The sequence below is a fragment of the Ptychodera flava genome, chromosome 4 (assembly GCF_041260155.1).
Source record: "Ptychodera flava strain L36383 chromosome 4, AS_Pfla_20210202, whole genome shotgun sequence".
Taxonomy (NCBI): Eukaryota; Metazoa; Hemichordata; class Enteropneusta; family Ptychoderidae; genus Ptychodera; species Ptychodera flava.
Window position 1 is genome coordinate 22909766 of NC_091931.1, and position 25534 is coordinate 22935299.

The 25534-nt window shown below is 36.8% G+C and overlaps 1 protein-coding gene and 1 long non-coding RNA gene across 3 annotated transcripts in view; both read right to left on the reverse strand.

Moving 5' to 3' along the window:
* Positions 1 to 1265: 1265 nt before the first annotated feature.
* Positions 1266 to 25534, reverse strand: part of LOC139131204 (tumor necrosis factor receptor superfamily member EDAR-like) — a 32648-nt gene continuing 8379 nt past the window's right edge. The window contains exons 1-11 of one of the 2 annotated variants that reach the window (XM_070697172.1): positions 22417 to 22537; positions 22290 to 22322; positions 21330 to 21461; positions 17452 to 17627; positions 15622 to 15854; positions 15000 to 15116; positions 10227 to 10271; positions 8984 to 9035; positions 8463 to 8664; positions 8078 to 8129; positions 1266 to 7351 (exon numbers count right to left, since the gene is read on the reverse strand). In XM_070697172.1, the coding sequence (XP_070553273.1) occupies positions 7056 to 7351; positions 8078 to 8129; positions 8463 to 8664; positions 8984 to 9035; positions 10227 to 10271; positions 15000 to 15116; positions 15622 to 15854; positions 17452 to 17627; positions 21330 to 21368 (1212 nt within the window). In that variant the 5' untranslated portion in view covers positions 21369 to 21461; positions 22290 to 22322; positions 22417 to 22537 and the 3' untranslated portion in view covers positions 1266 to 7055. Of the gene's footprint in view, positions 7352 to 8077; positions 8130 to 8462; positions 8665 to 8983; positions 9036 to 10226; positions 10272 to 14999; positions 15117 to 15621; positions 15855 to 17451; positions 17628 to 21329; positions 21462 to 22289; positions 22323 to 22416; positions 22538 to 25534 lie in introns of those variants that run through there. The other variant, XM_070697171.1, reaches the window with a different exon arrangement.
* Positions 12720 to 14286, reverse strand: LOC139131205 (uncharacterized). The gene is made up of 2 exons (XR_011552081.1): positions 13308 to 14286; positions 12720 to 12908 (listed from the first exon to the last, which is right to left on the reverse strand). It is a non-coding gene; the product is annotated as an uncharacterized lncRNA (long non-coding RNA).

Here is a 25534-nt window from a genome sequence, read left to right on the forward strand (position 1 = left end):
CAAAACTTAAATTTGCTATGTTCACTTGTTTCAAAGAACTTGCATCGCTACGCCCATACTACGGAAGGTCGTCTACAGCTTAAAGTGAGGCCCGCAGGCCATACATAAATTAGAATTAAAATTACCTGAATCTACTCTCATAATCTGCAATCAGAACAAACATGAAAAAGAATGGGCAATGCTAGAAACTTTGTCAGAGGCTGAACAGTATTTTCGGCACTGGAGGTTCTAATGTACTTGTTCGTCAGAGAACAGCGCGGCTTGCAGAAATACATCTGTTTGTCGCCTTAATCTCTCTATTGACTCATAGTAAACTTACACAGCAACTGCTTCTACATCGATCTTTAACCTAATATTTGAATACCATGGAAAATGTCAGCTACTACCCTGGCTGAAAGCAAACAAACAAACAAGCAAACAAACAAACAATACTACTACGCATACTCATTGAGTGTAAATCAATCACTATGGCATTTTCAATTTGAAACATCTTGTTCTAGTTTGCCCTATTGATCAAAAAATGGCCTATCTCATCATAATTTTCATATAGGACAAGTTAATACGCAGGGCTGAGAATGCGATTAATTACCGTGCATTTCGTCATTTAGGCCATTTAAAGAAGATTCTTTGTTTGCTGTCCTTGGATTTTTGAAAACCTACCAGCCAGCCAGGAAAAAAACAAACACAAACAAAAAACACAAGTGTATTTACATTTAATTATTATTGGTTTCCTGTGGAAAAGTAATATTTTATTATTTGTAATAGTGTTAATATTGTGTTTGTTTTCATAGTTTTCTCTGAAAACCTACAAGCATGCCATAGAACAAAATATGACACTATCATATTTCGACACTCTGAGTATCGAACTTCCATTTGCAGTCGAGAACGTTTTTAAGTCTTGCCTTTTACGAAAAGACAATCATATGACTAAGTTACTTTTCAAAGTGAAAACTGTGTATAAGAAATGCATAGCAAATGTACATAATGCAAAGCGAACGTACCTCATGCGAAGGGTGAGATCTACATACACCATACGGAAAACGTCTCAATTTCACATAGAGTCAATAAATGTACATTGATTTACCAGATATTTTCAGTTTCAGTTTCAAAATTTGACAAGCTACGATCATTAGCAAAAACTTGTAAAGTATTCTCTATTATTGTAAAAAATGGTCAAGTCTCTGTGTATTATCATATGCACGGTAAAAGATTTATCTCATTCATCGCAGCCTCATTATGAAAAAAAAAGCAAAACAAAACACATGTTGGATGGGTGGCATGGTGCTTCATCTTTATTTCCAACACTCTCTGGTGTGAATGTTTTCAAAAAATATAAATTCCAATTTAGTCATTGTTATCCCAAATGCCGATTACATTATCTGGGTATTTTGCCTGGACAGCGACGGAAATATTTTTCAGGAAACACATCAGATCTGCTCAAACATCTGCATCACACACAAAAGAAATAAATGTTTGAGAAAATTCATTTTTTTTTATTTTCAATGAAACATACATTACCAGAAAAGAACTATCTCTGTAAAATCTATATCAGAAAGGAAAACCATAAATATCAGTCCTCTTTAGGGATAAAGTACGAGCTGTTACAATAAACTATTTGGTGAACAGTGAAAATACACAAGTCTGTGAAGGAGGAAAATTGAGGGAATGTTTTGGTATAGAAGAAGGTTAGAACATGAACAACAGAAAGTTGCTGTGGAAAGGTAATATAAAATGGGAATGATGAAATTATTTGAATGTCTATGTGTATGCAAAACGATCTGGACGTATGTCAAATATAATTGAATTCGCAGAGTACGTACATTACTGTAGAGACAAACTATAGAGACGTCGGCTGAATAACGATCTAACAGTGATACCAAACAGTAGATGCAAATCAATGTGGAAATCATAACTACCATAAGCAAGAATATAGCACAGTGATACAGATTCACACTGGTCTCATTGTCCTAATTCAACATGGCCGACTTCATTAATTATGTACGCCTAGTTGTAGGTCACCTTGCCCCTACAGGGAATGACCTCTACTGCCGGAAAGATTTATAAACACTGAGGGGATATTATAGACTATGTAGCATTTCCATGGACACCAAATGCAAATTGGACTTTGAATTCAAATGCAATGCACCATCAGATGCAATAAGTTATGGAGATACACGCAGAGTTACGCTCCCTCCATAAAGTGGCTGAGTACAAAAGTCTCTAGAAGGTGAAAAGCCATGCGAAAGTCACTAGGAAATGTTTCACAACAAATTTACTGTAAAAACTGAAAGTAACAGGTAAATAGACTTTTACGTCAATGACATTTCTTTCAGATTTGACTTAGCAAAGCACACATAACAGAGCACAAAAACACAACTTGTGGTAAATAAGTCCACTGGCCCACTCTGCATTTAGCGGTAACAACAATATGTAGAAAAACTTGAGAGAACAATAATGAACCCCTTATGAAGTAACAAACAACTGAATTAAAGCAGCAAAGTCAGAAACATAAAAAAACGTGCACTAAGTAAAAATGATGCACTTAAGTTAACTGTTTTTGATATTATCATAAATAGCACTTTAGAAGAAAACACGATTGGAACTAATTTGGGATGATTGGATGGTGAAGTAATGCCGATTTAATCTACAAATGTAATCTCATCTGCTTTTCTTTTTACATTACGCACTTGTTTTTATGAGTAATTTGTAATATTGCAACATTCAGCTATACGGCACCTAACACTTTTGAGAAATTTGAAAAATATGAAAATCCAATTATCCCAAATTAGTTCCAATTGTGTTAGAAAGTTATTATGTTAATACACATTTTCATTGATAATTTGAACTATTTGCATAGTCATTATTAGAATTCTCCTATTTGCTACACCTATTAACAATGGGAGAAACATTCATAGTGCTGACTTAAAAATATCCTGAAAATCAGTCAAGGTACGCAAGAATTATCATTAAATTGCTGACAATATACAATACATACACACAGTCATACTTTTTGTATGATAAAAAAATTCCATCAAACATTATTGCCTTCGAGGAACAACGTGAAATGCTTCTTGCTCCTGAATGCATAGAAATGTGATCGATATAAATTATATTTCAGATCTTGGGTGTAATATTGTCATGTATATGTACTGTTGGTACCTGCTCACTTGGGCATTGGGCCTGAGTAATTTAATTCTTTGTTTTACATCCATGAGAAATGTTGAAAGGCAAGCAGTTCAAAAACTCAGAAAATTTGACACTTGCATGTTTTACAATTACTTGAAAGGTTCCATGTAAATTAAATATGAGTGTCTATTCAAGAATAAAAACAGGAACTTATCTTTTCAGCTCCATAAATTTCAGTACAATGTGACAATCTGTAAGCATGCAGGCCTTTTAAGTACATTTTACAAATTTTCAAACAAAGGATTTGCAGGCAGAAAAGCAACGCTGTTAAGTGCTATTCAAATACACTGTATTTTTTTTCAAGGAATACCTCAAAAAAGTTATGGATGTGGGGATGCAAAAAAAAAAATTTATTAACTTCAGCCTTTATAAAACTGAACAGGTTATTATTTGAAGCACAAGTATGATGTCACTGCTATTTGTAAATAGACGAGATCTCACACTAATTGAAATTTGACAAATGTGTACACTCTTTACATTTGCTGGATCTAAGTTTCATAACTTAACTTAGTGCACTATTCAATGCCGTTGCTAAATGGCGATATGTTCCATCTAAAATTTTACCTTGCTCGCTACGTTTTAAAACACTTTAACATTAATTAACTGTGACTATCTTGCCATCATAATTCTAACTCTATACTTCAAATGCTTTGCAATTTATTCCCTCGTGTCATGATTCCTGTTCTCTATAACCCTACATTAACTTTCAAACAGCAATGATCAACATCAAAAATAGAGCACAGCCAATCAGACGTGTAGGCTTGATAACTTTGCCTGTTAAACGGCACACTTATGTTGGTTTTGGAAACATTCAGTGAAATACAGCTTGTCAATCTTCCTTCAGAAAAAAGGGAAACTAGATTTGTAGAATCCAATACTTTAAAGCTATAAAACTACATATGTACATAATCTCCTTGTGGGATGGTACACAAAACTTCAACAAATGTGCTTTCATATTTGTTTCTAAAATTCTGTATTCAAATTGAAAATGCAAGAACTCAAGCTGAGAATTTTGTTTCAAGCCTAGCATATATGCTCTTAAAACAGTACTGTGGCTATTTTACTAGTGGGCAATTTTAAGTGGTGTAAGTTGTAGAACTGGCAAGTAGAAATAAATGACATCATGTGAAATACAAATGGTTAAAAAAAACACTGCTTCTTCTTATAAGTACATGATTTATAGTCCTTTACAACTCACTACATCCATACTACATCCATTCTGTTTTAAATTTATGGCAGTTAAAATAGCAAAGAACTGGCACCGACATGATACTTTCTAAAACTTGCTGTTTTTGCATTCCTAGTGAATTATTAAATCTAGCAGTCAAATTTGATAAACGCATCCAAGTTAGTGATAAAAATTGTTCACATATTACAAAATTTTGCTCATTTCTTTAACAAAATATATCAAAGTTCATGGTTTAAACTTTGATTCCATATTTTAAAATATTTTCTGAACCTGCCAATCGTCCTTGCTCGTGCAGTAGCATGGTGGAGGGAATGGCATCATGTTGATCAAGGTAGATGGCATGGTAGTTTTTATACCAGGAGACCAAACTCGTGGTTTATTCTAGATTTCTACCAGGATATCTTCTCTACAAAATCTTTTAAGACTAGAAAGTATGAAATATTTCACAAGTTCTTACACCAGGAGACCAACTCCTGTAATATCAATATTTCCTCTCAGATACCTTCTCTGCAAAATCCTTTAACATGAGGAAGTACAAAATATTTCACATCATTACTCAACTTTAATAAGACCACATTCTGTGGTACATTTGATTAATAAAAGCACATGGTCACCAAGATAAGATGACTGCCTAAGTTTACACACATTTATATCTTCCATGTTTTACATGCAAACCAACATTCACTGATTTTGAGTCTGAAGAGATCTTTTCTTCACCAATATTTACAAAATACACAGACTATGATCACTATGTGCTCTTAATACCATTATCGCACTTACAATTAGGTCTTTAACTTGGAACTTGCATGTGTAAACTTAAAACTTGATTGACTCAGAGTAAACATGATTTACTCTGAATTTCAATAACATTTAACTATTTGATCACGTCAGTGGGATATTGTGATGGGGGTTGGCAGGACACTGATGCTTAATTTCTGTTTCTCTATTAAGTTTTAACCCTTATAACACACACTGATCTGATATTATTGGGGAGACACCTCTGATCTTCAACTGTATGCTTTAGACCAATGTGACCAAAAAATCAATAATTTTTCATTTAATTAATGTATTTGAGTACAATATTTCAGTACTGAATTTCATATATGTCATGGCTGCTTAAAGACACATGCATACAACTTTTGTACTCCTCAAGTGACCTAAGTCTTGAACATTCTTTCACAGAAGCATTAACGACAAACAAGAGTTGTCAATATTTTTAAAGTCCATAGACAAACACTTTTATCATTGTTTTAAACAATAACACCGTGCAACCAATGAAAACAATGCTGCACCAAAAAATAAAGCTGAAATGAAAACTTTGGTGGTATTTCGGCAGTAGGGTAGGACATCAATATATAACAGAATCGGGGAATCTTCAACAACACACTTAAAAATACATCTTGAAGCATACAACTTCACAAAAACCAAGGTGCATATTGATACATAGAATAGAATTATCACAATTTCTTTCTTCATAATTCTCTTTTGTCTAAAGAATAGAAATCAGGTTTTCCATTTAAACAAAGAAGAAAGTACCCTCTATACATCAGTGATTGTCTCTGTTGGATTGAAAGTGTGCTATACAAGGGGAATGGTGGTTTAGAGGACAGTTATGATTGGTGGACATGTTTCGTAGTTTAAACTACTTTTGTCGAAATTGCAGATATCAACGTTAAAGCTCAGGGAACAGAAAGTCTATATTTACTTACTGAAAGCATCCAAAAAATCTTTTATAGGAAACATTTAGTATCTGGTCCCTGATATTTGATGATGATGTGACTTTGTTTTTGTTTTCTGTTTTCAGAACAACTTTGGTATCAGATTTCTAAAACAGATATTGTTTTACCACTGATTCAAAGTATTATCTCTTTCTTATCACCACTGTGGGCCTTAAACAAGAAGCAACTAAACAAAGAAAGTCTATTCTTGGCACCTTGAAATTGATTTTGCCATCTAGTCATAAATAAAACTCCCTTGCAGTTGGCCATATTTTCAGTATGGCAAATTTTTATGGGAAGAACACATAAGATTAGAGAAGTCAAAGTAAAGTTTTATTTTTCACAGGAATTTAACGCCAGAAATGCCTAAAAAGATGAATAAGTTCAGCTAGTTTCATGAACACACATAACTTTTTGCCTTAAAGTAATAACGTTTTAGCGTTAAAAGTACTCGTAAGGTCACTATCTTAAATCTTGCTTTGGTGAGAAGTCGGTTTTACCCACAATGCATTGCAATTTCATGTAGTTTGCCCTCAGCACAAGATAAAAGCTATTCAAGGTGGCAAGAATTTATGAACACAATGATGTAAATCATTTAAAGGTATACTGTCACCTGTTCCAATTTGCCATAGTTACCATGGAAAGAGAAAATCCAACCAATCAGAGATTTTACACAGGTGGCCACTTTTTAAAAACAGCGCCCTCACATGGATATTTTGAATACTAAGGAACGCCCCTTTGACTATATATGGGCATATTTAGATTACAGGTGACTGTATACCTTTAATGTGTGCTAGCTATTTGTTTGGGAACACTGTAAGGATTTTGTTGAACATAATCAAGGGAGTCAAAAATACATGATGTGCATGTCACAAGGTGATGCTAGCTAATGACCAGAAACAAAATCTATTTTGAGGGCCCTAGTCAGCCACCTCTTTGGAATGTTTACGATTGCATTTGTTTCACTTTGGTTGCTTTTTGCCTTCTTTGATGACATGTTCACAGACCTCTTTCAGCAGCACTGGATTGTCCATTTTCACTAGTCTTTGGAGTAACTCTTCAACAGTGTATCCTTGCGGCCCTACGTAATCAAAGACAGCCATGGTTTTCTTGGTGAAGTTCTTCAGGATTAGCTCGTCAATGTCCCACAGCCGTCCAAAGTGAAACCAATACTTGTGGGTACGATCACTGGGCTCTGGATCAAGTCTTAGGGCCACTTTTTCCTTGGCTTCGTAGCTGAAATCCTGGATCTTCTGATCTATTATTGTGTCATAACAAAAGTAAAAGCTTCAGGACTTGTCCTGTAACTGTGATTATGAGGACTAAAGAAATGTGAAAATCAACTTTACTGTAAGTGAACTGCGAAACACTTCACCTGTATTCTGAGAGCAGACATATTTTGGTCAATTGAAACTATTTAACAGTAATTACCTAAATCAAAATTTCCTAAATTAATTAATCCTAACAATTGTAAAATATCTTTTGTCAGAAAACATTCTGCTTCAGAAAAAATATTAAAAAAATTTAGTTTCTTCTTTTGAAAAGAAGATACCTGCCTGGAACAACATCTATCAACAGTGACATATTAACACAACATACAGATTTTACAGTGTATCGACTGTATTTTCTTTGATTATTTCACACTCGGAGGTTTTACTGAATGCTCTTACAATTCCTGCCTACAACAAAATATCAACTTCTACAACTCTTTAAACTTTAAACTTTTATTTTTTTCAGTGAAATTTTTGAGTTTTACAGCCACAATGAAGATGGAGCAACTTTTTGTACTCCTGAATGGCTGAGTACAGCTCCTGTGTTCCTATATGTCTACAAACAAAAGAATACGCTTACACATAAAAAAGAGGTAAAAGGCCATTACCACATTCCTATCTTGATTTTTATCATTGTGATGTAATAAGAATGCAATGTTGAAACATTTTTACATGGTTTACTGAGCATAATACACTGTAGCAGATATACATACCTTTGCCAATCAAGCATGCCTGTTGGTACACTCGATCAAGTTCCTTGTTTTTCTGAAATAATTAAGACAGAAAGTAAAGTTTGTGATGTATTTGGTGTTGCCCATCATCATCCATAAGTGGGATCCTAACACTAGTGATCAGATTTCTCTCATTGAAATGCACCATGGGAAGGCTGTGTTACACCGTATGTTTATCCAGATGATGAATAAGTCATCATAAATAAAAAAGATGAAGATTTGCCCAATTTATATGTCAATCATTGAATTCTTTCAAATACCATTCACAATTTTATTCTGTAAAAGACTGTATTTTCTAAAAGCAGAGGCAAATTGCTGAAGATTCAATATTTTTTGACCAAATATTGAGATTCTATTTAATACATACAATGTCAGTGTGCATGGCATGTCTCTGGTTCCTTTGGGTCTGTAGCTGCTGGCTTTCAGTGTCTCCAGCAGGTGCTGAGAAAGACCTCATGAAGTTTGGCCGTTTGCTACCCTTGAGGCCATGCTGAGATGACGGGCGGAGCAGTGGTTCAATTTCTGTGGGAGAGTCGTATGGCTCGCAGTCGCTCTCACCAGATCTTGATCTAAAATTACAAATTAGAGTAAGACACTCTTGTTTATTAGAAACAAAACTGCACTGATTGTGTATATCTGTCAGTTTGATTTGGCATACTGTATTGATAAAATGTGATATCAGGACAATTTCATATTGAACATTGTACACAAACATTATTTACAGAAGGTAATAAATTTACTAGTTCACACCTTGAGATTAAACCTTGGTACATATGTGAAATAACTGTTGGAAAGTGCAAGTTGTTGTTGGCCCTGAATGAAAAGGAAACAATTGGTACATGACTTATGTGTATTTTGATCACTTTCTTAAATGGATGAAGCCCTTACCCAATGTCGCCTGTGAATCGTACTCTCTGATTTCTCTTGGGGACAACCATCACTGTGGGAAGAATACATGCAATGCAAATATTGAAAAACATTGAATTCAAGCCAATATAGATGCTAGAATTTGTGACAATATGTAGAAACCATGATTGAGGGAACTGCAGTGTGGTTGAAGATGATATCAATGACAGTAGAGGTATACGGTAGTGTCAGTGACGCTCAGCATCAGAACTGACATACCGGTAATGCATGATGCATGTGTGAACATTGCTGACTTCTATACAGTGGACATTTGCTCCCGTACAAATTAATTGGTTTTCAACAGCATATATCTATTACACTTACACTAAACTTATAACCAAACTGTAAATATGAAAATTTCATAATTCCAAACTCCAGCACATGAATTTTGAAAGCTATATGACAGACAACAGGGAAGATGCAACATGCAAATTTCATGATCATTTCATCTCACAGAAATCTCACCATTCATCAGAATCTTTGAAACCAAACTTGAAAGATATCAGATACCTAGCTTCACGGCATACAAAACTGACCTTAACATTTGATGCAATGATGAAATTGACTCCTACAGTTATTTGCAAATTTTATCATCATTTCAGGAGACCTGAATAAGGTCAGCTACAGTATCTAGCCTAAAAAAACGTACTAGCAGCTCCAGAGAAGAGTTTGGTCAAAAATGGAAACACTGGCCAGAAAAATTTGCAAAGACAAATGTTATCATGATTTGAAAAATATCTGAACAAATTAATACTGGCAAATTATAGATCAATTATTATAGAATCTTTCAGGCCAGGTGGTTCAGAGAGATTTCCTACTTGGTGAAAATTCTGAAAAAAGTGAATGTCAATGTCAAGAACTCTGAATAAAACCTTCCAAAGAAATTTATGTACTGCAGTCAAAGCTTTTTGGACCAATAGCTCTCTTTTTGATATATTTGATCATTTGGATATTTTCCTAATTTTTTTGCTCATTTTTATGACACACATATAAATTTGAAAAAATACCATCTGTTCATCTGCTTGGATTGCTCAGAACTGTTTAATCTTCATTATGGCCAAATAAGTTAGGAGATGATATTTTGTTATGCTGACAGATTTATGTATTTATGACACAAATGAATGTATGTTGATATCACAATTTTCAAACTGTGCTTTCAACAAATGCTGTTTATGATTTTTCAATACTTTCAAAGAAAATTGTTGGTTTTTGATAATTCTCTTACCTTCTGGCATTTCAATATCTTCAACTCTGTCATGATTGGTTGCACCTGCAAAAGGGGCATCACACTGAAGTATAAATACTTTCCTAATCGGTGAACTTGTTGGATGAAAAAAGAAAGCGATCCCAAGCTGAGCTTTAGGAGTAGGCTTCAAGTTGTTATGGTAAACATCAAAACAGACAACTAGATTCAAATGCAACAAAGCAAATCCAAAGATACCTGTCAAGTTTCCTCAGATCTATGCAAGACTTATCAAAAACTGCAAGAAGAATGAACACGTTTTTGGACAACCTAAATATTTGGTAATTATGATCCAAACAAATTTCAATGTTGTCTTCAGCAGGCTGTCATGTGGTATGAACTAATATTGGCTTACAACCTACCAAACATAAATTCAAAATTTGTGACTAGAATCGATGTGATTATAGCGGACATGATGAGCTTGAAAAGTGTAGCATTTGTTCAAGTATACGATGAAATACTGTTCATGACACAAAATATTGTGTGTAAATTATATTGTCATCAAGGCTCCTAAAAACCTCAAACATTCTAAAATAAACAACAATGAACAGGTTGAAGTCACCTTCAAATGGACTGTTAATAAGACCAGTCATGGTGAAACAATTTATAGTCGCATGAAAACTCTTTCTGTGTTACAGAAACAGGTTTCAAAATTTTTGACGGTTCTTACAATTTCTTATCTTGAAACCATTGGACAATGCATCATAGGCAATAACAATGCATCATTTTCTGTGTAGTTTACTCACTTTTTGTTTTTAAAATACATACATTGAAAGGCTTACAAAACCAGAGTGTTAGGGAAAATTTCTGATTTTGAGAAGTTAACTGTCCTTCTTGTCACCGTTACTCTGATGGGGTAGCGTAGCCGTGTTTTTGTCAAGGCAAGTCTAATTGCGCCCTCTACCAACATTAGTCATCTTTTTTGTTTTTTAGTAAATACTAGTACATCTTTTTAACCGCTATACAATATTCTACTTTCGGTATCTTTTGTAGTAATCTTTTGAAAATCAGATGATTTGGTTGCTGATTTTCAAGCTTTGCCAGATAAATATGAAGTTTGGCAATCAAAATTAGAAAATTAACCAATGTGGAGAGGACAAAAGGAACAAATGGACTTTTACACAACCAGAAATGGGATGATATTTTAACAACTCTTTTTCCTAGAACCACAAAACAGTGAATTTATTAGATGTAATTTGAAAATCTAATGTGCATATAGTCTCCGAGAAGTCTTTACTGACATTTATTGATATCATTGCATTGTAGTGTTTGTAATAGACATGTCTGTACCCTCCCACTATTGAGACTGTACCCTATTTTGATGACCTCATTCAAAAAAAATAAGAAACACACTTTGGAGAAAGAAAGAGTCGCGTAATCTTATGTCATTGGCAAGGCCCTGAACATTTACAATATTTAAAATGCTGTGTTGTATTTTAAAAGTGAAGTTCATCTTTATGTGCACGCTTCTTTCATGTTATGCAATTAAATAGCACTTTTATTGTAAAAAAGTACCAGTCCATCTTGGGCAAACACTCTGAATCCTGAAGGTCAAGCTTGTTGAAGTTTATATTGACATTAATTTCTGGATCAGCTTGTTTATGAGGCTCTCTGGTTGGGTAAAATAGATACTTCTTCACAATGTAATTTGTATCATTTGAAAATCAACATTACTTGACGGTGACAAACTGTGCTTTGCTACATTTAACACACTTCACATATTGTGTACTAGGCAATAGCTACTTGACAGCCTGTCTGCGGCAGGTAAATTTTTAGCATGACAATTCACTATTGCTTGCCCATTGGACAGGTGACAATGACTCTTGATATTTGCTTTTTTGTGATCAAATAGCGAGGTAATTAGGATATACAGCTTGTTATACAGTCACAATCATGCTTTTTAGACAGATTAAAGTACCGTAATCCGTTAATTCCTTTATCAAAATCTAATGAAGAGTGTGCTTATAACTCTGTCGACTATTTGCAAACACTTCCCTTACCGAATTTTAGGCCTCCCGCAAACTGTTACTGCAAATTTGCCGCAAGCTTTGCAGTAAATTTGCAGCAAACTATTTGCCGCAAATATGCGGGTGGTTCATTTTTCAGATGCAAATTAGGTTTCTTGTGAACTTGCTGCAAATATGCAGCAAACTCCCTGCTGCAACGTTGCTGCAAACTCTTTGCAGCAAATTTGCGGCACAATCCTTGCAGCAAACTTGCGGCAAAATAATTTGAATGTTACTGAAAATTTGCCGCAAACTCCATACAGCAAATTATTTTATTTGCGCTGACCATTGTTTCTCGTGAAAGTGGTATTTCAGAGTTTAGTTGGATAAAACACATCTTGTGCTGTCCACAGTCGGCCAATATATAAATATTATTTATCCAACTTAACTTTGAAATACCAGTTTCACGAGAAACAATGGTCAGCGCAAGTAAAGTTATTATAAACAAAAAGATGACAGAGAAAAAAGGTTAAATTCAATTGTGGTACAATTTATTTTATATGCCATGTTCATTTCATGCCACATAAGTGTCATGATCATGTCAAGATTTTCTTTTGACTTGAGAAGTTTCATGTAACATTTACATTACTGTCAAAGGCTGCGATTTGGCTTTCTGTTCTCTGAATTTCTTGTCCCTTTAGTGTACCAGCAATGGATTCTGAAAAATATAAATCGTTCAGGGAAGAGTGTAAGTCTTTACCGTTTGACCAAACATTGTAAATTTCATGAAAGAAATCCATAATTATTTGAAAATGAGACAAAATCAAGTTGAAAATTGAAGCAGAAAATGCATAAATATTCATGATCGAAATTAAATTAATAATGATTAAAATGTCCGACAGCGGACAACTCGCCGTATGTTGTTTACATACACGACGGCGACAATCTGCAAAAATCTCAGCACTTACTGTACTTAAAGTAACTGTTGTGAAACGAAAGTGAATTCAGTATGAATCAGTACTCAACGAAAATTTATCTTTAGGTAAAGATTGCAATACAACGGTTACAGAACATAATTATAGCGATCGATGTACAGACGAATGGTACATTGACTTACATTTCTGAACGGCTCGCAGACGCTGGACGATTCCTGGTCCGGTTGCAGGTCTCACCGTGCTGTGTGTAAATACCGTACTCAGAAAATATAGTCGGCATCTTTACTGCCGCTCGCGTTCACAAATTTAGAACTCCGCCTGTCCCTGGTACTGTATACACGTTTTTGCAACTATGTGATATCATTTGGCTGGCGATTCCATAGGAAGATCACGAAATTGTCCACTAGAAAACTCCCTGCTCACAAGTACGCAGCCGACACTGGCCGATGGTACTAAAATCTAACTTCGCGCCGATCAAGCCTCATGACGATAACGGAAGTGCGATCTATAAATCATTACGCGATTGATAATGTAGTCCCGTTTTTAAATGCTGGAATTGACTCTACATCTGCACCAATCCGTTATATTTCATACTTAATATAGCATTTAATTTATTAGTTTAATGAAAATGGTTATTTTTATCATAGAAAGACTAAAAGAGAGTAAAAATTCTTTCAGCACGAAGAATCAATATCAATGCGCGAACTGACCTTGATGAACCGTGACCGGAGAGTGTAAACATGTCGGCTGCTCGCAGCTGATACACAGGACGTGTTGGACGTTGGTGAAGCGGCGCTTTGAATTTTCGTACAGCGACTCGGGATGGAGTGTAATCCTAAATCTCAAATTTGTGCTCGGCAATATAACTCTAACGCTGAAAACATGGACAAAAGCCTTTTACCTCGACCCATGTTATCAGAAGGCGAGATTTTATCAGCGGCATCGATGGGACAGACTGTAAGCTGCAGTGCATTGTACGTACCGTATACATGTACTATATTGATGGGATGAATAGCTTGGAGCACAGCCACTACTCTCCTTGGAGGTAGTAGCGGAAACATTACTGTACAGATTTGCAGTAACAAAAGTCTACGACGTGTCCTTACAGACCATCATCAAACGCACATTTCGTTCGAAACTGTTTGCATTTTGGTATCATTCGCAGAAATACAGGGTGTAACTTGCAAGACAGACAAGTCCCTGTTTCAAAAATTTGTTTCCCTAAAAATTCAGTTTTCGATCCAACCATAATTTACCCAACCAGATTGTCAAAGGGCACTTTTATTACATCATGTCACTACAGTATATACTATAGATGCACTCTATATCCATGCGATGCTTTCACCAGCATAACTGAAGCTGTTCATTATCTAGCATTACCAGTTATTATAATTTAAAAAGTGGATTGTCTGTTATGAAATAAAGGAACATAAAATATAAATGAAAGATCAATTTTATGTTGCTTACACATGACTGGTCACGAAGTGCAACAGTACTCAGTGTGTAGTGTGTACTCCCTGGTAATGAAATAGTGGGAAATATGTCAATCATGTGTTGCTGCATATTTGCAGCAATAATCTGGTTTGCCGCAAATTTGCAGCAACTTAGTCGTTTACCGCAAATTTGCTGCAAACTGACTTAAGGTTTGCAGGAGGGTCACATCTACCTGCAAACTTCTGCAACTCCTTCCTGCAAGCTATATGCTTGCTGCATATTTGCAGCAAACTTACGGCAAATTTGCAGTAGAAATAATTTTCGGTAAGGGTTTTTAGAAAACAGTCCATTTTGATGGTTTGTCAAGTACGGTATATGGTGAAACACACATTTTTCATTTCTAGGTTTTGAGAAATGAACAATTGTTGGCCGAGTCATACCTGAACCGTTGTTTCCTTTCCGGTGCTTTCTCCACCGTTTGATCCCAATAACTGCTATTGCAACAAAGACCAGTACAAGAACTCCAATAGCCATCAGAGCAAGGGTTTTCCAGCTTCCTGTAAGGCAAGCAAGAAATTTTACATTAAGACTGGGAATCCTCAAAATTACACACTCTATAATTTTAAAATAGGGCGTCATCGTGGGGGCAGATGTTAGGGTACTATCAGAGGATGGTGAGTTTGCGACCCAGTAAGTTCGGAGTAACAAACTCACTGTCAGAGAATGGTGAATTTAAGACTCCAGCATGGTTATTGTGCCCTTGAGCAAGGTACTTTACTCCTCATTTCTCCATTCGGTAGTGGGTTATGAGCACCTGATCCTAAAATTAGGCGTTCGCCTGTTAGATGATGGATTGAACAAAAAAAAATTTCAGATCATGAACTTTTCTAAATAGCTGTATGTGCAGGTGCAGTACTTTTTTGCTTTTATAGGATAAGAGTCAACTGAATTAATGACAGTAAATGGATGTCCATACCCCTGAAAATCCCCTCATGGGGTACCCTGCTATAGTCTATCACAGTCAGGTTACCATACCGACAATACATGTATCAGTTGACATACCTGAATTGTCAGAGTCAGCATATCCATTGACTTGGTCATTCTCAGGCTGCTGGGATGGTCTGGAAGGAGTCACAGAAGCTGACACTGATGGCGTAGTTGATGGAGTAGTTGTGGGAGTGGTAGTAGTGTGAACGCTGGTGCGCTGTGTTGTCACGTCAGGGCAGCCAGGGTGATCATGGCCTTGAAGCTCTGAGCAAGCGATGCAAACACTGGTACCGTCTAACATCACAAAGCTGAAAAAAGAAGGTGAAAAATGCATTGTGGCATGAGCAGCCATTAAATTGTCAGGGCTTTAAGCCCTTTCACCCCCGGTTCCCTGTATACAGGTCCAACTTTACCATAGAAAACAATGGATTTGGGACAAACCATGGTGGTGAAAGGGTTAAGACCTAATTCTGGCTGCAGACTCTATGTGCTGTCCTTGTATGATTCTATGGTCATTGGTGAAAGACTGTCTGTTCTTACGGATCGCACTGTTTGTTTCACTGCACTTATGATTATAACAATGTATTTTCCATTATTACACAATTGTATAGTGTCTAAGCTCAATTTCAGAAGATTTCTAGATAGATGAATTTTGGAAAACACAAATTGGAAGAAGTCAAATCATTGTACACTCAGTGTGACAGTTTTCGGACAGGGTAGTAAATTTCGCCCAAAGTCGTTTCGTAAATGACCAGCAATACGAAATCTTATTACCATACCTTTCGAAACTTTATTGTGGTTATCCTCAAACTCAGTTGACACGACGAGAGTGATATTTCGGGGTCAAAGTTGCCAAAGTTTTGACCCCATGTCGATGGCGTAGTAATCGGACTGCAATCCCAGAAATCGGACGTCGTGTTTGGAATGTGATTAGGAGCTATAAGTATTGATAATTTGAAACTTCAAACCACCGATTTTTAATGTCGATGTGTTTAGAAAGCTGTATATAAGAATATTTTATGATAATTAGTTATGTTTAATCCATGACGACTCAACCATATTTCGACGTGTGTGGCGCTTACTTTACCGCACATGGGCTGTCTGTGTGTGTTGCTTTCGGCACCTTGTATCGTACGGTGTGGCTAACTTCGGTAAGTTTGTTCCGTGAGTATTACTTATAATTGTTTCCATCGCATATTTTGTTTGTATTAGAATCGCATAGGCATTATTTAATAAAAATAGCGAGTATATTTCATCGTATGGAATTATTTACCTGTCAAGTTTTTACACGGTAAGTCACTTACTACGTTCACACGATTATGCTAAATATTTTCTGTCCGAAAACTTGTACACTTCTTACATTCATTAAATGTACTTTTTTTCTCGAAACAACTGCGCAGTTTTAGTTAAAACTACATGCAATCATAACGAACAATGGAAAGATTATTTTCAACATCATTATTCGCCCCCACATTCAAAATTCAATGCTAAATCAGGACTTTAGTCAAAATTTCAGTTACTTTGACCTGACGGCAGTATGTTGACAGTATCACTGACGCGGTGTCAGACGACAATTTGTTACCGCTGCTCGTAGTGCCCTCAATAGCTTCTACCAAAAAAAATATCGAAAACGGGACAACAGTGTCACCTGACGTAATATGAGGTCACATGACCTGTAAAATGCTATCGATACGGAGCGAAGTGAGTGTAACTAACAGCATATCACTAAATGTCCGGAAACTGAGGTCGTCCGAAAACTGTCACACTGATTGTATTGCTGTATGGGAAGGAAAATGACAAGCTTAACAACCATTTATATGACTTGATGCAAATTGACAAACTGAACTTAACAGGCAATATTATAATACTTTTAAAAATGGAGTTATCTTTTGAATAAAACATTACCCAGGTTTGCAGTCACCACACAAAGTATCCTGCTTGGTGTTACATGGTCTCAACACTTCTCTGTTCTCACACTGTTGGCAGTGGCGGCAACGTTTGGCACCATCGTTGTCACTAAACGTTTTCCCTATCACGCACTCTATGCAGGAATAACGCTGACCAACTCCATTCCCACAGCTCTGGAAATGGTAGCAAAGAATCAATCGATTGCATATTCAAGGTACTCTTGTGGTGGATAATCGAAATCGCTGGGATATACAATAGATCTAAAAGTATCCCTTACTGAAATTTTAGGCCTCCCGCAAACTGTTACTGCAAATTTGCCGCAAGCTTTGCAGTAAATTTGCAGCAAACTATTTGCCGCAAATATGCGGGTGGTTCATTTTTCAGATGCAAATTAGGTTTCTTGTGAACTTGCTGCAAATATGCAGCAAACTCCCTGCCGCAACGTTGCTGCAAACTCTTTGCAGCAAATTTGCGGCACAACCCTTGCAGCAAACTTGCGGCAAATTAATTCGAATGTTACTGAAAATTTGCTGCAAACTCCATACAGCAATTTATTTTATTTGCGCTGACCAAATTTGTTTCTCGTGAAACTGGTATTTCAGAGTTTAGTTGGATAAAACACATCTTGTGCTGTCCACAGTCCGCCAATATATAAATATTATTTATCCAACTAAACTCTGACATACCAGTTTCACGAGAAACAAATTTGGTCAGCGCAAATAAAATAAATTATAATTTATAAACAAAAAGATGACAGAGAAAAAAGGTTAAATTCAATTGTGGTACAATTTATTTTATATGCCATGTTCATTTCATGCCACATAAGTGTCATGATCATGTCAAGATTTTCTTTTGACTTGAGAAGTTTCATGTAACATTTACATTACTGTCAAAGGCTGCGAATTGGCTTTCTGTTCTCTGAATTTCTTGTCCCTTTAGTGTACCAGCAATGGATTCTGAAAATATAAATCGTTCAGGGAAGAGTGTAAGTCTTTACCGTTTGACCAAACATTGTAAATTTCATGAAAGAAATCCATAATTATTTGAAAATGAGACAAAATCAAGTTGAAAAATTGAAGCAGAAAATGCATAAATATTCATGATTGAAATTAAAATAATAATGATTAAAATGTCCGACAGCGGACAACTCGCCGTATGTTGTTTACATACACGACGGCGACCATCTGCAAAAATCTCAGCACTTACTGTAGTGTAAGTAACTGTTGTGAAACGAAAGTGAATTCAGTATGAATCAGTACTCAACGAAAATTTATCTTTAGGTAAAGATTGCAATACAACGATTACAGAACATAATTATAGCGATCGATGTACAGACGAACGGTACATTGACTTACATTTCTGAACGGCTCGCAGACGCTGGATTCCCGGTCCGGTTGCAGGTCTCACCGTGCTGTGTGTAAATACCGTACTCAGAAAATATAGTCGGCATCTTTACTGCCGCTCGCGTTCCAAATTTAGAACTCCGCCTGTCCCTGGTACTGTATACACGTTTTTGCAACTATGTGATATCATTTGGCTGGCGATTCCATAGAAAGATCACGAAATTGTCCACTAGAAAACTCCCTGCTCACAAGTACGCGGCTGACACTGGCCGATGGTACTAAAATCTAACTTCGCGCCGATCAAGCCTCATGACGATAACGGAAGTGCGATCTATAAATCATTACGCGATTGATAATGTAGTCCCGTTTTTAAATGCTGGAATTGACTCTACATCTGCACCAATCCGTTATATTTCATACTTAATATAGTATTTAATTTATTAGTTCAATGAAAATGGTTATTATCATCATAGAAAGACTAAAAAGAGAGTAAAAATTCTTTCAGCACGAAGAATCAATATCAATGCGCGAACTGACCTTGATGAACCGTGACCGGAGAGTGTAAACATGTCGGCTGCTCGCAGCTGATACGCAGGACATGTTGGACGTTGGTGAAGCGGCGCTTTGAATTTTCGTACAGCGACTCGGGATGGAGTGTAATCCTAAACCTCAAATTTGTGCTCGGCAATATAACTCTAACGCTGAAAACATGGACAAAAGCCTTTTACCTCGACCCATGTTATCAGAAGGCGAGATTTTGTCAGCGGCATCGATGGGACAGACTGTAAGCTGCAGTGCATTGTACGTACCGTATGTACTATATTGATGGGATGAATAGAATAGCTTGGAGCACAGCCACTACTCTGCTTGGAGGTAGTAGCGGAAATATTACTGTACAGATTTGCAGTAACAAAAGTCTACGACGTGTCCTTACAGACCATCATCAAGCGCACATTTCGTTCCAAACTGTTTGCATTTTGGTATCATTCGCAGAAATACAGGGTGTAACTTGCAAGACAGACAAGTCCCTGTTTCAAAAATGTTTCCCTAAAAATTCAGTTTTCGATCCAACCATAATTTACCCAACCAGATTGTCAAAGGGTACTTTTATTACATCATGTCACTACAGTATATACTATAGATGCACTCTATATCCATGCAATGCTTTCACCAGCTTAACTGAAGCTGTCCATTATCTAGCATTACCAGTTATTATAATTTAAAAACTGGATTGTCTGTTATGAAATAAATGAACATAAAATATAAATAAAAGATCAATTTTATGTTGCTTACACATGACTGGTCACGAAGTGCAACAGTACTCAGTGTGTAGTGTGTACTCCCTGGTAATGAAATAGTGGGAAATATGTCAATCATGTGTTGCTGCATATTTGCAGCAATAATCTGGTTTGCCGCAAATTTGCAGCAACTTAGTCGTTTACCGCAAATTTGCTGCAAACTGACTTAAGGGTTTGCAGGAGGGTCACATCTACCTGCAAACTTCTGCAACTCCTTCCTGCAAGCTATATGCTTGCTGCACATTTGCAGCAAACTTACGGCAAATTTGCAGTAGAAATAATTTTCGGTAAGGGATAATAATTTTTCACTGTTTGCCTTTTGCAAAAACTTTGAATGGTAGACGCTGAAGCATGATGATTGGCTCATTTGTAGCTGTGATATCGCAGCGGTACTTGTGGCGTGTGTTGAACGCGCTCGGGTCATTGGGGTCATCGCCACAGTCCCGCTGCAAGCCAACGCATAGGCTTCGTCGGAAGTTTACTACGACACCGACTGGTGTCGTAGATTTAGCTCGCAAAATAATGAACTATATTAGCTTTTGAATAAATAAACTTGTATCATCTTTATCATTGACTATCTGAGACTCATTCTGTACGCCTGCTAACTACCTTGACGATAAGAACACGTATTTTCGACCATTTCCCGTGAGCCGTCGACGGTTTCTGCGATGTTAGCCCGATCACGCGTACAACACACTGAATATGTTGGAGGTCAAAAGTTCAAATTCGAGCAGGAACCATCGACGGCTCACCGAAAAACTGTCGAAAATACATGTTGTCACAGTCGGGTTCGTTAGCAGGAGTAGAAGATGAGTCGTAGGTAGTCAGTGATACAGTAGGTATAATTTGATTTATTCCAAGCTTTATCTATTTTATTATTTTGCGAGCTAAATCTAGGACACCGGTCAGTGTTGTAGTAAATAATAAACTGCCAACGAAGCCTATGCGTTGGCTCGCAGCGGGACTGTGGCAATGACCCCAATGACCCGAGCGCGTTCGACACACGCCACAAGTACCGCTGCGATATCACAGCTAGCTCATTTGAAATTATCATGTCAAAGCAAGTGATATAGCGACCAACATACCAGTATAGTTGCACTGTGGTATTATACTGTCAATGAAACAAACGAACCAATGAACAAAACTGAAAAAACAGAAACTGAATATCAGCATGCCTCACAATGAGTTATTAAGCTCTTCTGTAAGATTCCGTAGCAACTGTCAAAAGACCTACCCCGGAAGGTTCATATCCCAGAGCACACTGCGTACACATTTTGCAGCGATTTTCCTCCTCGTCCCAAAATACATCGTAGGCAGTGCAGTTTGCTTTATCTAGAATGATGCTGTCAATAGGAACTTCTATGACCTTTAAAAACAGAAATGACAAGGCGTGGTGATAAGTTGCATTTTGTTGACCATTGTTAATCCTAACTATCCTGCCAAGTTCATCTGTCACTCTCTGAGGTCAAGTTGGTTAGAGTCAACTAGGAAAGTAACCAATCACCATGATATGAATATTTGAATGCCACTGAAGGCATGGATACTGTAAACATGATTCTGGTACTGTAACATACCGGTACATGCCATATGTTTTATGAACATTATGTACATTTTGGCTCAAGATCACTTTTATCGACTTGGCAGATGAAAAGTGACAGCTAGGCCTGGCAGGAAAAGGGAATGAAACGTGTACGTATACCGGTACAGAACACCTTAGAACATTACATATACCATCAGCATTAACATCATTACATAATATATATACTACAACACTGGATAAATAGTAAAATACAGGGGTGAGCCGGAAGGAGCACAGCTCTTACAAGTTTGAAAATCATTTAAATACTGCAATATCCTGTCTCATTATTGTGATCATGGATAGGGAATAGATTGCTGTACAGTGGTGCAAGGAAAGTGAAGTGTACCGGAATGGGTTTAAAACTCCGAACTTTGATTCAAATGGAAGCTAGGTCAAGCAAAATTAAGCCATTACAAAATTTCCGACAGAAGGCGATCGATACGTCAATGATTATTTTCTGATGATGGGGAATAATATATAATATGGATAATGAGGTGGAAAAAATAACAGACATTTAAAAAGACATGCTGACTTTAATGTAAGTTCACAGAAATGAAAATTTGATACAAGCATACTCATCCGGCCTCGTTGTGTTCATTTTACAAATTCACTTACAAACAATGTCAATCACATTCTTTAGAGCACGTCCTGTATTGGAGAGACAACAAAGCCAGTGTCAAGTTTAGATTACAGCAAAGTCACAACAGAACATTACTCAAAGTCAAAATGAAATTATTCTTACCCGAGCTACATAGGACAAAATCAATAAGCTGAAGAGGAAGGTTTTTGTTGGCAAACCAGACATCTTGGTGTGGAATTATTTGTATGCTTTCACTGTGTAGTTGATAGCTGTAAAACTGAAAAAAAGGAACATTTGATTAGTGAAGCACCTTGGCATCATTCCAATTCTTGACAACAAACACTCAATTATCTTCCCTTGTAAACAGGATGTGTGCAATCTCAGGTGAGAATTATGCATTGAAGGAAGTGAGAGACCTAACCATTCAAGTATGGGTAAGGCCAATATATGGCAGTTTTGGACCAATCTGAATAATTGTATTGTACACCTGTGTGTGTAACCTATGGAGTTTTATTGTTCAGTAAGTTTTTTTTATCAGAGGACGCAAAGTCCAATAACTTTGATGCGAGTACAAAAACTTGAGATGTTATTGGATGCAATTTGACCTTTGACCTAATAACACCTCTATGTCAACACAATTTGACATCTTTACAAATATTCCTTAGGGGACGTCGATAATAAAAGCTGACGCACGACAAATGTAATTCTTTCGTTTAGGGGGGGAGGGGGTAAAAGCTCATTTTGTTTTGTGTGCGTCAAAATCGCATAAGGATTTTCTATTGTTTTCAAAGTGCGACTTCGCAGCGGGAATGCAATGTTACCTTCGCGTTCAACGAGAACAGAATGACCACAAAATACAGAGACAGAAAAGACAATGAAAAGACATGAATGTGAAATAGACACTTGTATGCTTTTTTAACGTGAAACATGTACGTGAAACATTTTCCTATGTGCGAAATACATTAAAGTGTGCTGTCTTAGAAAGTGAAACGCGTTAAAGTGGACGCATAGTGGACGTTTATTAATTGATGTGGCCTTCCGGTATATTTTCATGGGCATGCGGATCGGAGATCATGCGTGTGGGTTTGTCAGAAACGGCATCACACCCGGTAATACGAAATTGAAATTTACGAAATTTCGTTTTGAGGGGGGAGGGAGGGGGTTTCAAGTAAAACGAAGGAATTACATTTCTTGTGCGTCAGCTTTTATTATCGACGGCCCCTCACGTCACACAGTGAATGATGGTCAGTCCAAAACCTGTGAATTTGAGTGAAATTATGTTGTTGCTACCAAGTGTACTGCACTGCATCATAATACGAAATTGAAATTTACGAAATTTCGTTTTGAGGGGGGAGGGAGGGGGTTTCAAGTAAAACGAAGGAATTACATTTCTTGTGCGTCAGCTTTTATTATCGACGGCCCCTCACGTCACACAGTGAATAATGGTCAGTCCAAAACCTGTGAATTTGAGTGAAATTATGTTGTTGCTACCAAGTGTACTGCACTGTGTGGGTTGAAATTTTGTTCTCAGCGTTTAGCAGATGTACTGAATGCATTTCCAGTCTCATAATCGTGCAACGCAGTGCATAGCAGGCATCCTAAAAACACTATACTTATGACTTGTTTTGGTAAAATTGGACTAAAGACGGGTATAAAATAAGATTATTTGCAAAATACTGAGATTTTTATCTTCTACGGTACGCTTTGGTATTGCCCTCGATGCTTCATGTATCAGACAGTATGATATACCGTACTTCAATATAAATTCGGGTATTTGTGAATAATTATTACATCGGATATTTAATAAGTAAGTAAGTGAATGAGTAATATAGTAATATATTATATTCCATGGGAGTATGCAGTATATGGATTACCAGTAAAAGTGTGATATCTCAAGGACTGCCTATAAAGTAGCATGTAGGACAGAGAAATGGTGAAAAACAAAAGAACTGAGAAATATCAATCAGATGATAAAGTTTTACAGATGAAGAATTCAGAAGAACTTTGTATGCAGTGATGTGTATGTAACAAAAATCTACACTGATAAATCAGGGCTTTTAAACAATCCATATACTTCTAGAAGTATTTTGACACTGTTAAGTGAGATCTTGTTAACTGTGTTCGCGCTGCCCATTCGCCACATTCGCAAATGCGAATTGAAATCAGTAGTGGCGAAGAAAAATCGATCCTAATTCGCCACAGTGGCGAAAGTGATTTTTGTTGAAAAAATTCTGCAAAATAAGCAAAAACGTGGGGTTTTTTAGTCTTTTGTTGATCTGCGCTTCTCTTTCAGCGATTTGCGAAAAAACTATATCTACTTCCATATTGTTCTCTCCGACGTACGCAATTGCAATCGAGCCAAGTCTCGCGAGAGATTTGACGTCAATTTGTATAGTGCACAGCATGCACATAAATGACTATCGCGAGAATTGAAAATGCAGGCAGAAGACGCAATCGCGCCCTAGACTCGCGATAAATTTGACATCATTTTGTCTAGTGTACAGCAAGCAAAGCAAACACTCGCGAGAATTGAAACTTTAGCTACAGCAGCAGTGTTTCCGCTGCCCGCTCGCCAAATCGCAAATGCGAGAAAAAAGTAGCATTTTGCGAGAAGATTTTGGCAAAAGTTAGCCAAACTTGCGAATCGAAAATTGCACTATGACGTCATCACTTTGTCTGTCCGCGCGCACATGTCCTGCATTCAACTTGAGACGTAATGCTTTATCTCTGTGCATCCCCGACCTTATGCGTCAGGAGATCCTATTTGTAACACATACAGTATGAATAAAATTGTAACGAAATAACTCACAAATCAATAGTCCCGTATATCAAGACTAGTTGACTAAAATGTTGTGAAGTTTTGGGTTTGACTACGCGCAATGTGTGCCTACAGATAACTCCGTGCAGTGACAGCCATGTCATCGTCAACACTGAATTGAAGGATCGTAGTGACGGTGAAACTAGGCAAAAGCGGCAAACTTTCCTTTTTGACTTTGGCTGCTCCACCAATATGGGGGGAACCACCCCTACAACACACATTCTAAGCGCAAGTAAAACTATGAAATGGAAAGAAAGATTATGATCAATGTGGGAAAGTCGACCGTGAATTTGGAAAGGAAGGTAGCGGCATGCATGGTCAAAAGCATACGCATGGCATTTTTTAGAACGTAGAGCGAGTAACATGAGTAAGGCACTCCTGAATAGCGAAAATGTTCGTGGTGTATTGCTGCCAACAAGAAAATACCTTTACTGGCGTTAGAAAATTGTGTGAATTGGCTTT